Source organism: Pteronotus mesoamericanus, unplaced genomic scaffold (genome assembly GCF_021234165.1).
Source record: "Pteronotus mesoamericanus isolate MK-2021 breed Mesoamerican mustached bat unplaced genomic scaffold, CSHL_Meso_final contig_94, whole genome shotgun sequence".
Taxonomy (NCBI): domain Eukaryota; kingdom Metazoa; phylum Chordata; class Mammalia; order Chiroptera; family Mormoopidae; genus Pteronotus; species Pteronotus mesoamericanus.
In genome coordinates, this window is record NW_026555285.1 from 8,754,562 (window position 1) to 8,767,538 (window position 12,977).

Here is a 12,977-nt window from a genome sequence, read left to right on the forward strand (position 1 = left end):
AGAATTATTTCAAACATTACCTTCTCTGTGAAACCTCACTGATGTCTCCCACGTGAAGCGCACCACTTCTGAACATCTTGAATCTAAATATCTTAAACATATATCTCATTGTATTGTAATTTTTAAAAACTTTGCATACTTTAATTTCAGAACAAAATAAACAACCCTGAACCCCCACAATACACATCCCAATCCAATGTCAAATGTGCAAAGGAAAGGCTTGCTGCCCTTGTATCCTGTCTTAAGTGCTAGTCACAGTGCAGCAGGGTGAAGACATAAGCCCTGGAGACTGTCACATTCTCTACTTTCTTATCCAAGATTTCTTTTATGAGTTTGCAGAGGTTCTCAAACTTGGCCTTGACCGTTGTCCCTTTTCTTCTTCTCCTCTTCATCTACAGGTAGCTCCAGGCCCTCCTTGGTAACTGAGACCAGACTCTTCGCATCAAATGCCTTGAGCTGCTGCTTGAAATACTTATCAATAGGCTCCATCACATATACTACCTCTATAACTGACTTCCACACTTGCTCCACAAAAGTAGAGTTGGCAACCTTCTCTTTGATGTCACCAGTGATGTGATAGACTTCTGTGTCTCCTTCGTGTGAAAGACATATTCCAAAAGAGAGGTCATTTCATCTCCTGATGAAATGTGAGGTGTGGTAGCACAGAAGCTCAGAAAGGCATCACCAATCAGTAAAGTCCTCATAGATCCCAAACTTTAGGTTTTTAGAGAATGCTGTGTAGAATTTTTTATAGCTCCCCTGTCTCCCACCAGCTCAGAGAGGAGCTCAAGGCATTCTTAACAATGTTTTTATGAATGACCTTCATGATTTTGCTCTGCTGCAGGATTTCTCAGATGTTCAGAGACAGGGCATCCGAGTCAACCACACGACAGATGAAGTTGAGATAATCTGCTATCAACTCATCACAGCTGCCCATGATGAACACACAGTGGGCATAGGGTCATGTTGTTGTTCTTCTTGTTCTTAAAGAGGTCAAAAGGAGCCTAAGGGGATGAATAGCAATACCCTGAATTCAAACTGATCTTCTGTAGGAAGTGTTTGACTGGCAAGTGATCTTCCCAGTCATTGGTAAGGCTCTTATAGAACTCTCCATATTCCTTCTAGGTAATGTCATCAGGTTTCTGATCTAAATAGGCTTAGTCTTGTTCAGTTCTTCCTGATCAATATATTTTCCCTTAATCATCTTTGTTTTCTCTTCCTTATCCTTAGGACTATCACCATCCTCATCTGAGCCCACATCTTCAATCTTGGCCTTCTCATCATCTTTATCTTCCTCTTCTTTCTCACCTTTCTCTTCTTCTGCTTCATCACTATGATTGCTTTCATTCTTTCTCCAAATAAAGGGTGATGGGCTAACGTATGAACTGTGAGTGCTTCTTCACCACTTCTTTGACCTGACTCTCCCATAAGTATTCTGTTTGTTTTCTTTTTTTTAAGGTAAAGGATCACTTTGGTTCACTGGCAGTGGGCTCACCATGGTGAGCTTGTACAGTGAAGGAACCCCCAGCAGAAAACTTCCAGGCATACTGCTCATCATCACTGCTTTGTGATCACAACCACTTTCACTGCTAGGTAGGCAGAATAAAACCAACACAAATTGTCCAATCTGGAGATATCTGCCCCAGCCTGTAGAGCCTCCAAGTTTGCCTTAATACCAAGTTTGGCAATGTTCCCAGATTACTTATAGGGTCAGTTTTGGTCACGCCAATGCCTGTGTCTACCAGAGTCAGGGTGTGTTCCCGGGGGTTGAGGATTATGTCAATTTTCAGGTCTTTACCATTATCCAACTTGAAAGTCAGGCTCTCACAGTGTATCTTCTTGAAGGAATCACTAGCATTACTGATCAACTCCTAAAAAAATATTTCCTTGTTGGAATAGAAGGGGTTGATAATGAGAGACATGAGTTGGACAATTTCTGCCTGTAAGACAAAAGTTGCCACCTCCTCCTCTCCATGGTGCATTTCCTCAGGCATCTTAAAGGTGAAGAGATGCAAGTGACAGAGAACAGAGTGGGCAGGGACTGTGGCAGTTCACACACCACAAGAACGATGTGCAGGGGGTGACTCAAGAGAGATGAATTGTAAGTCTTTACTTGCATGTTTGTTTTTCATATTTGATGTGAACCCATTGCCACACAGCATATAGTAGGGTACTGGTTGGTTTTACAAGAGTTGCTAAATAAATGTTGTTGAGTACTAAATGTTCTAACTTGTTTGATTTTCCCAATGTCTCAACTTCAAGAACTCTTAGTGCTTACATTAGTCATTTTTCTCAATTACTTTAGATTGCTACTCCATTAAACAGCGTGTACTGGATTCCAAATGGAAATACCCCAATCAAGGTCCTTAACTCTTTCAGCCTCAGTTTATTCATCTGTAAAATGGGATATAGTAATTGTATAATACCCCAATCCAAAGTGTTGTGGTGTAAAATAAGATAATGTATTAAAGTTATTAGCACAATATCTGGCTCATAGTATGTACTGAATATGGGTAAGCATTTCATAAACTGTTTCATCTTACATTTATATAATTTTCCCCTAGCACTCCTATAATGTTGTTGTGAAGTTTATGAGAACATATATGTAAAACCATGTTGCAATGCATTACACACGTTTACTTTTATTATCACTGTCTCCCCCACTAGGTTAAAAGCTTGTTTCAGCATTTACCCCTTAAATCTAAGCTTTCAGCAAGAAGCACAAAGCCTTCTGCTCAGCTCCTTTCTTTTATAGCCTCTTGTCACTTTCTTCTCAGCACATATGACAAGGTTATGCACATGGTAGGCGCTCAATAGGGATTTAAAGATAGCAACAACTTCAGAGTTAACAAATCCTTTAATTGAATGAAAGCCTCTGCTTTCTTTCTGATGCTTGTTTTGTATACTTGATTTTAACTTTTTTCCTTGGTCAATTCACCCCTGACATTTGGGAGATGCAAAAGAATTATATTAGGCTTGGGTTGCTTTCTGGTAGGAGCACTTCTGCTTTTCCCATATATGAAAGGAAGGCAGCCTTAGCCAGGGTCCTGCTTTTTTTCTCTTACTAAACACACAAATTATGTTTATATAATTTGCACTCCAAAATGACTAAAACAATGCTTAATTTGGGTAACTTCTGACATCTTGGCAATTTCTATGCATCACTAAGATAGTTTTCTTTTTAAAATTTAGGAAAAAGTAGAAAAAATAATAAGGCACAAGGCTTTTAAATAACTGTATGGAAACACTGGTATGGTTACAATGACTCAGGATTGGCAAAAGTTGCGGCAGTCTCGTGAATACATTCTCAATTCCTGGAAAGGATCTGAAGCAATGTACAGGGAAAACGAACTATAATAAGACGGGGCTTTTAACCAGTAAACGAAGGCTTAGTACCAACATCCATGAGTCACACCGTCAAAGGCTCCTAAAACCCTTCAGCATTTCTCGTACTCCTGAGAGTTTACAGAATTGCAGGGGAACCAGGGAGGTGCAAAATCCAGGTGCACAGGTGAGGGCGAGGAGTGTGAGGCTCGCGCGGGAGTCCAGGGCCCGCAGCACCCAAGCGGCCAACCGGGCCCAGTGCTCCGCCTCGCCGGCGGCCTCTGCCGTCCGCCCCGGTCCGCCGTGGCCAGCAGTCTTGGCTCGGGCTCCGCGAACTCCCTCCGCCCCTGTGGGCCCGAACTGCCCAAACCGGCTGTGCTGGCAGCACCGGGGGAAGGAGTTTCCGGCGGACTCGGCGCGGTGCAGCTTCCTGTCCCCCTAGCCGCGCCGCCCCACGCTGCCTGCACGGGACTCTGCCAGTCCCGGAGTCCCTCACCGTCCCCGTCAACGCCCCCGGCCCCATGCAGTCCCGGCTCCTGCTTCTCGGGACGCCTGGCAGCCCTGGCAGCCCGGCTGCACGGCGAGTGCGGCTTCTCCTGCGTCAGGTGGTGTGGGGCCGGCCGGGTGGCAACGGGCGGCGGTCGGAGGTCAGACTGCTGCACGCCGGGGCGGGGGCCCAGACAGGTAACCCCCAGACGCCCCTGCGCGCTGCGGCCTCACCCTCCCTGCTGCCTTGCTGCATTTGGGAAACTGCTGTGCAGTGCAGTGTAGAGCATTTGCACTGTCTGGGCCTCCTTCAGTAACCTGAGGGGTCTGGACTGTGGTTTCTGACGACTTGGAATATGTAGTGCTTTCTCCTTCCCCCACTGCTGCTTTTATTCCCTAAATTCTGACTTGACTACAGTACATGCAGAGGTTAATGCAGAAGACCTTAGAGGCTGTTGAAAACCAGGTTGTTGAAAGCCAGATCGTTGAAAGCCAAACTTTGACCTTGCTCCCTGAGTCTCAAGGGCCTGGAAGCAGATTTGTGCCATGTTCCAGCCAGGGCTAGCGGTGACATACAAGTGTACATTCTCGCTAAAGACTCCATCGGTCATGATGTTTTAAATAGATCCTTGAGCCTTTCCCAGTTCACAGGAGTTTTCCTTTCTCACAGGTTCACATTTTCTTAGAGCTGAAAATTACAATTTAATTTAGTTAAAACCCCTGACGCTACAATTGAGGTCATTGAGACCCATAGGGAAAAGTGGCCTTGCTGGAGCTCACACAGCTAACTAGGGACTACATTAGCTCTGATTTCTAAGCCTAGTATTTTTTGGCTCTACCTGAACTGGTTTTAGGAATCTCTTGTGTATTGAAGTTAGAGCATTTGTTCTGGTTAAAGGAAGGGATGTATATTGTAGCTGCTTTTGATTGGCAAAGTGATTTTAGGCAAGATTTTGTCAATGTTGTTGTTGCTTAGAATAGTGGACGTTTTCATTATAAAATTGTAGGTTTCGTTGTTCTTTTTGCTTTCCATGTTTTCCATGCTTCAAATAATTCTCCTTGCCAGGAAATGAGGGAGTTGAAGTCCCATACATTTTATTTCATTCATTCATCCACTGAACAATGTTTTTCCTGTAAGGAGTTGTGATGTCCCATTTTGCCTTTTATCAGTTATTGTGACTTTTAGGGTATTTGTTTATTCCTTGTTTTTTGGTCTTTGAGTTTTTGTTGTTCCTTTGTTGTAGAAGGCAAAGGTCAAGGGTGGAAGTATAACATAATCTGTAACTTGGGTTTTGAGGTTAGCCTGGGTTGCACTGTCTAAATACGGTGATTTGAGGGTAGATGACTTAATTTTGTGTCCCAGTTTTCTTAACTTTAAAATGAGTATAAGGAGAGTACGTCTGATAGGGTTGTTGTGAGGCTTTAATTTGTTAATACAATCCCTGGTGTATGTTAATGTTCAATGAAAGTTAGCTTCTTTATTATTCTCAGTATATGTGTTTTCAGCTTTGTGAGAGTAATTCTGTTTCCTTGGCTCGCTTTAGAAGAATGGAAACCAGTTCCTTTTAGGTTGACAACTCTCAGAACTATCTGGGTAGGTAGATGGAAAGAGTTAATATATGTAAACCTTCTGAAAAAGAAAAAATGTCCTTTGTAACATGCATGAGTCATATATGTTAACTTAAAAAATAGAAATCCATGTGGGGGTGAATTTTTAAATTCTGTATTACATAGGTATTAGTGATTAGTTGTAAATGTCCTAGAAATTTGTGTTATGTCCTGCAAATCCAAATACAAGCTTTGCTCCAAATGTGAGAGGCATGAACACATTCTAGACAGGGTATTGACTTAAAAGCTCCACCATTAACTGGCAAGATCCACAGGGAAAAGGTAGGAGGACTGTGGTTAAATGCACCTGGAAACACGCCAGAAATCTGGACTCAAGTGAGAACAATTCTGAGCCAGGTAAACAGGAGGCAAACGGTTGGCTATCCTGTGCCATGACATTGACCATCAAGGTTGGAGTGTCCTATTTTAAATCAGAAGTCATACACAGAAATGTAAAACCACAGATAGCAGTATGCCTTAATGATTTACAGTTTAGGTTGGAAGGATGCTCTCAGTAGCACTCAGACATGTAACTGTTAAGTCCTCTCTGCATATAATTGACCTGACTTTCTAACAGTAGTTTGGAAAGAGCAACAAGGTATGTAAAACAATAGATATAAATTATATACTGTTGTTATTTTGCCTGGATGGTATGTATATATTTATCTTTACATTCTTTTTAGTGCCTATCAACCCTTTGTATCTAATAGGCATTCAGTGGCTTATGTTAACGTTCATGCAGAGAAGGAGCAGGAGAAGTGGAAATGCCTTGTTGGCTTTCAAGATAGAAGCTTTATAAAGCCTCTATAAGCAGAAGGGAGGGTTATTTATTTTAAGGAAAAAAAAATCCCCAAACCCACAGCTTTTTATCCTTTGCTGTCAGAGAGTCTTATTATCCATAATTTGTAAATTTTTTTGCATTTCTTTACTTCATAGTAGTATTGTATTTTGGTTTTAGGAACGTAGAGGTTAACAAGGAGGTTAGCTACTACAAAGAGTTTTCAATAGAAATTATTGTAGTGTTTTCATAGTTAGGGCCTAGCAAGTTGGTTCACTAGGACTCTGATGTTAAATTGGTTCAGATATACCACAGATCAAAATCAAATGACAACCCTGGAAACATAACTATAAATCCACTATGACATATTTAGTGTTGTTCTTTAATACCATTTTTGTTTTTAGGAATTCACTGCCTTATCTTTATGTCTTTTGTGTGTGAAACAAAAATTTTAATAGAAATATTTAAAACTACTTTTTGTATATAAAATCTATGTTTATTATAGAAAAGCAAAAAACACAGATTCCCTAAAATATGATCTTTCCATACAAACTCATAATTGTCAACTTTTTGATGTTATTTCTGCCAGATTTTATAATGTATTTATTTTTCTATATAAACATACTTTTTTAAAAATAGGGATCATGTGTGTTTTATAATTTAGTTTCACTCAGCCATTATTATTAATATTAACAGTGATAAATATTGTTATATGTGATTATTTTAAATAGGTATTAAGTTCATATATTTACCAGTGTAATATTTAGTTTACCAATTTTCCATTTTTGTGTATTCAGATTGTCTATTATTAAATAGAGAAACATGCAGTTTTGTGATTTTAAGATTATATTCTTTGAGTGTAATAGAATTGATGACTTTGTGGAGGGGAAATAAAGAACTGTGGTTTCACCTGAGAAATATGGTATTAAGGGAAAAACAATAGACTCGTTCAGGTCTTAGCACTGTATTTACTAGGTTTTAACTTTGAGGAAATTATTAACTATTTTGAACCCAAGGCAGGCTGTTTTGACCTTGGGAACATTGCGAGCCTATTGCGTATTAAAGAATTTAGCAATAAAGTCCCAGAACAATTATCACCTAATAAATCGTTAGGAAGTCCTGTTTTAGGAGGATATATAACATGAAAATTGCTGCTATATTTGGCCTTCTCTTCAGTCTAAGTCTTGTATTACAAAAAAAATGTTGACACTTAACCAGGGGCGATTCCCCTCCTGCAGGAACCATTTGGCAATATCTGAAGACATTCTTGGTTGTCATAACCAGGAGGAAGGGGGTGTTACTAGTATCTAGTGGGCAGAGGCCAGGGTTACCGCTAAACATTTTACACTGTGCGGGACAGCCTCCACAACAGTTATCCCATCCCAAATGTCAGTAACGCTGCTGCTGAGAGACCCTGGGCTAAGGAACTTGTATGTCAAAGCTACAAGTCCTTGAATTGTGAGCTCATTTCATAGTTTTGAATATCCTAACGGATGTATATTCATTGACGTAATCTGTCGTTTACAATTTTGGGTGGGTTAAGAGCATTAAAAGCACATTTTAGATGGACTACCACAGATGTGCCTGAGATACATAACTGAGAAAAGCATTTTTGAGATGGGTAAAGATCTTGACAATAAAATGGCTTTGAAGTATCTGGGGAAAAATATCCAGATTTCTCATGAGTTAGCCGAGAATTAAGTAAAAACTATCCGTCATATAAAAATTATTTAAGAATTATTATAAACAATATTAAGTAAAACTCTGACAATGCTATATGCTGAAAAATATGGTATTGATTAAACACTGATGAAAGAGTAAAATGTTTTTCAACCCATGTTGATGGCCACAAAGGAAGACATAGCATTTTAGATTATATAATTGGTAAAATTCTATATGGACAAAAAAGATATTCACTCTAAAATAATGCTTTAATAAAATGTACTCTATAAAAATTGATAACAGAACCTTGCCTTAATTTTTTCCTGAAGGCTAATTACTTGATGAAAATTTATGACAGTTAATATTATTTTGATTACAGTCTTTGTTTTCAGAATATCCTCAGGGACAAAATGTCCTATATTGCTCTTTGAGCATACATATATCTTCTTTGTAAAATAGGAATTGTTACACTTGCTCTGATTGCCTTTACTATAAAAAAGGTATTAGCTAGCAGTCATTTGGTTTTAAGTGACAGATATGTGCGCAGAAAAATACACTGATTGTTCACAAAGGTGGGAGGTCCAATGGCTTCAGGCCAGGCAGGATGTTCAAGTGTCTTCAGGGCTTGGGCTCTCTCTGCCTTTCCCCATGGTCTTCTTACTTTCTACTCTTCCTTTATTAGATCTGCTTTTTTATTTTATTGGTTTAAATGTCTGGCAGGCTTTTTTCAAGTGGTAGTAGTGATAAACCTGTGAACAGCCCCAGACTTTCTTTGTCTTTAAAATTCAGTGTCAGAAGAAGAGAGAACATATTTTCTTGTGAGCTTTGACAAAAATTTTGGAGAGAACTCTTATGGGCCAAATTTATGTACCCATCTCTTAAACATTGTGGCCTGAGGGTGGAATGTTATTCTGAAGCTTGTGCAGGGTACTTACTTCTGGGGGTTTAATTGCAGGAATAAAATTTGGGATGAGAGACATAAACTCTACTCAACCCAAATGGGATGGGTTCTCCACTGGAGGGAGGGATTCCATTGTCAAAGGAAAGGGGAAAGATACTGGGCATGTAAAACAAAACAGCTACCCACTAAAATTACCTAAAAATCAAGTGAATAATGTCTAAAAAGATTTGTATAAGATTAAGTGTTACATAAAAAAATGCTATTAATTATCTTGTATATAGAAAATATTTTTGTATAAACCTTTGGAAAATCCCCTTAATTTAAGATTATTACACATGGTAAAATCAAGCCTTGATATTTTTTTAAATACATATATTACTGATTATGCAATTACAGTTGTCTCCCTTTTATTCCCCTCCCCGTTGTACCCCTCCCTCCCAGCAACATTCCCCCCCCCCCCATTAGTTCATGTCCATGGGTCATACATATAAGTTCTTTGGCTTCTCCATTTCTTATACTATTCTTAACCTCCCCCTGTCTATTTTGTACCTACTATTTATGCTTCTTATTCTCTGTACCTTTTCTGCCATTCTCCCCGCTCTTCCTCCCCTCTGATCTCCATTCCTGTGATTCTGTTCCTGTTCTAGTTGTTTGCTTAGTTTGTTTTTGTTTTTGTTTTCTCTAGGTTCAGTTGTTGATAGTTGTGAGTTTGTTGCCATTTTACTGTTCATAGTTTTTGATCTTTTTCTTTTTCTTAGACTAGTCCCTTTAACATTTCATGTAATAAAGCCTCGGTGATGATGAACTCCTTTAACTTGACCTTGTCCGGGAAGCACTTTATCTGCCCTTCTATTCTAAATGATAGCCTTGCTGGATAGAGTAATCTTGGATGTAGGTCCTTGCCTTTCAGGACTTGGAATACTTCTTTCCAGCCCCTTCTTGCCTGCAAGGTTTGTTTTGAGAAATCAACTGATGGTCTTATGGGCACTCCTTTGTTAGGTAACTGCCTCCTTTTTTCTTGGCTGCTTTTAAGATTCTCCCCTTATCTTTAATCTTGAATAATGTAATTATGATGTGCCTTGGTGTGTGCTTCCTTGGGTCCAACTTCTTTGGAACTCTCTGAGCTTCCTGGATCTCCTGGAAGTCTATTTCCTTGGCCAGATTGGGGAAGTTCTCCTTCATTATTTGTTTAAATAACTTTTCAATTTCTTGTTCTTCCTCTTCTCCTTCTGGCATCCCTATGATTTGGATTGTGGAACATTTGAGGTTGTCCCGGAGGTTCCTGTGCCTCTCCTCATTTTTTTGAATTCTTGTTTGTTCATTTTGTTCTGGTTGAGTGTTTATCTCTTCCTTCTGCTCCTGGTTTCCTTCCCTTTACCTTTGCTTCCCTGTATATTTTTCTTTATTTCACTTTGTATAGCCTTCACTTTTTCCTCCATTTTGTGACCATACTCAACCATTTCTGTTAGCATCCTGATTACCAGTGTTTTTGAACTCTGCATCTGATAGGTTGATTATCTCTTCATCACTTAGTTCTATTTTTGGAGCTTTGATCTGTTCCTTCAATTGGGCCATATTTCTTTGTCTCAGGGAGCCTGTTATGTGGGAAAGGGTGGAGCCTTAGGTATTCGCCAGGGCAGGGCAACCCAGGTGGCTGAGGTTTGCTGCGTTGTGACCCTGTGTTGCGGGGAGAGGTCCAAGAGGGAACAATGCTACTTGCTCGGCTCTCGGCTGGTTTTCAGTCACTTTCCCCACTACCTACAAGCTATTGGGCCCTTCTGCTGATTCCTGGGTGAGTGGGTTTGTGTACAGTCTAAGACCCCATTGGTCTCTCCAGTGAACTCTCCTGTGAGGCTGGGAGTTTTCCCACCAGTGGAATCCCCACAGGTTTTTACCTCCAAAAGTTTTGAAACTTTCTTTTCCTGCACTGGAACCCCGGGTTGTGCAGTCTGTCTCACTCCCCAGCTGTTTCTCACAGTTTATCATCATGCAAATGTGTGGCCACCAGGTCTCCTGCTGCCATAACCTTGCCTGCCTGGTTCTCTCCACCCCAGCTGCCCATCTCCGCCCCTCCTGCTGGTCTGGATGAATGTTTCTTCTTTAACCCTTGGTTGTCGGACTTCCATACAGTTTGATTTTCTAGAGGTTCTTGTTATTTTTTGTTTGAAATTTATTGTTTCCCTTATTTTGGTTGTGTGAGGAGGCAAACTGTATCTACCTATGCCTTCATTTTGGCCGGAAGTCAAACCTTGTTATTTTATATGGCCTTAAATTTAATTTCATTTGGAAAGTTTTATCTTTTGGATTCTTTTCAGGGTTTTCAATTCTCAAGTATGTGTGCTTCATGCCTGAATAAAATATATAATTTAATTTATTGGTAGTAGTGTTTATGTGACAGTTTGTATGCTGCACAGGGGTTTAGGTTGATCTGAGTGGTGTGTGGTTGCTTTTTTGCTTTATTTGTGATAAATACAATTAAATGTTAGGTGGCACATTCTATAACTTTTTTTTAAATGAACAATTTGTACTTTTTATTATATTCTAGTTTTTCTAACAATTTCCATTATGAGTATCTTATATTATTAACTGAAATCTTTTTTTTAATGATTGCACCTAACCAAGATAGTTTTTTTGAAGAAAGACATACAGTAGTTTCTTCTGCTTCTGCCTAAGTTATATTACTTGTTGCATTATAAGTATTTTCATTCCCCTTTAGATTAATACTTTAAATGAATGATGGCCCATTCAGAGAAAATCACAAACCAGGGCTTAAAATAATTAAGAAAACAATTTAAAATTGCAATCATTCATTATTTATTCACTTATCAAACATTTATTGAATATCTGCTTGGTTTGAGGTATCGTTTTTGGCACAAAGGTGATTAGAATATAGGCCCTGGCCAGAAAATGCTATGGTTTAATAGATTGAGCAGTGATCTTTAAACATTTTTCTTAGGAAAGTTGCCATAAAAGAAGTCAACAGTGTTTCTTTTGAATGGCCAGTTGATTATTTTCATACTGATCCAGAAATCTCTAGTGTTAAAGCTGTTAGTTTTTTGTTTCTTTGGTAAGAGTTTTTAAATCTTTTAAAAATTTGTTTATGTATTTAATTGTTTTGTCCCATGAGTGAATTTGTACAGGAACAAAATAATAAATCCCAGCCACATAGTTTGTGGATTTTATTTAATGCTCTTTGTGTGTGTGTGTGTGTGTGTGTGTAATATATAGTGTGTTAAGTGCCTCATGAATCTTTCCTTAAAACTTCAAAGTCAAGAAAAAAATGCACTGAAATACATTTTTTCTCACTTATCTCCTAAATGGATTTTGCAATATATATCCCTTTGAACATTTTTAGGTTGCTATCTAAACATTTTCCTGATAAGAATAAATAGTTACAGAGTATGATGTTTCCAGTGTGTTGTAAATACTGACATTTAAAACAGGAATTGTCACAATCTCTTTAAAATATATTTTTTAAATGGAATCAGAATAGCCTAGCAATTTATTAGATAAAATCTCTATTTTGAAAATAGATAAAAGCTCTTAACTGTTAGAAAATTTACATTATTTCTTTATTTCCTTGAATTTGTATTTCAACTGAATCGAATTAAGGAAATTGAAATTTGTATTTCAATTATACTTAGTCATAATTTTAACTTAATATATTTTTATTCTTTGAAGTTTTATTTTTATCATACTTTACTGCAACAAAAGTGTTTAAATGTGAAAACTTTGCTGTCATTACAGTTATTGGATCACATTTTTTCACAAGAAAATATGGAACATAAAAAGGTTCCATGTTTTCATAAAAACAAATTTTGTGTAAGCATATTTGTTGATGACATAAGTGGTACTTTCCTAAAGTTGAATATTAATTATTGTGAAACACGTAAAGTATTTTGATAAAGTAATATAAGTCAATTCTTTGCTTTGCAAGTAGAGCCATTGAATCACTGAATTAGGGATGTTCACTAAAAAGCCTTTAGCGAAATGTGTCAGATGACTATGGTACTTTCTCATGTAGAGGCTGCTGTTTAATGTACTCAGAAAATATTGATAAGATAAAACCATTACTGTAGAGGAGATATAATCAATAATTTTAATACAGTATGAGAATTGTTATTACAGAACATGAATCAGATACTATGCTAGCAGAAAGACGAGAATAATGGAGTGATCAGTTCTTGAGGGAGGTGGAGATAGAGCAAAAGGAAAAAT

General features: G+C 38.3%; 1 protein-coding gene and 1 pseudogene across 2 annotated transcripts in view; one reads left to right on the forward strand and one right to left on the reverse strand.

The window, feature by feature from the left end:
* Nucleotides 1-241: 241 nt before the first annotated feature.
* On the reverse strand, nucleotides 242-1,994 carry LOC129081083 (heat shock protein HSP 90-beta-like; annotated as a pseudogene).
* A 1,729-nt stretch (nucleotides 1,995-3,723) lies between these two features.
* VWA8 (von Willebrand factor A domain containing 8) overlaps nucleotides 3,724-12,977 on the forward strand; it is a 390,182-nt gene continuing 380,928 nt past the window's right edge. The window contains exon 1 of one of the 2 annotated variants that reach the window (XM_054586385.1): nucleotides 3,724-4,008. In XM_054586385.1, the coding sequence (XP_054442360.1) occupies nucleotides 3,846-4,008 (163 nt within the window). In that variant the 5' untranslated portion in view covers nucleotides 3,724-3,845. Of the gene's footprint in view, nucleotides 4,009-5,665; nucleotides 6,017-12,977 lie in introns of those variants that run through there. The other variant, XM_054586386.1, reaches the window with a different exon arrangement.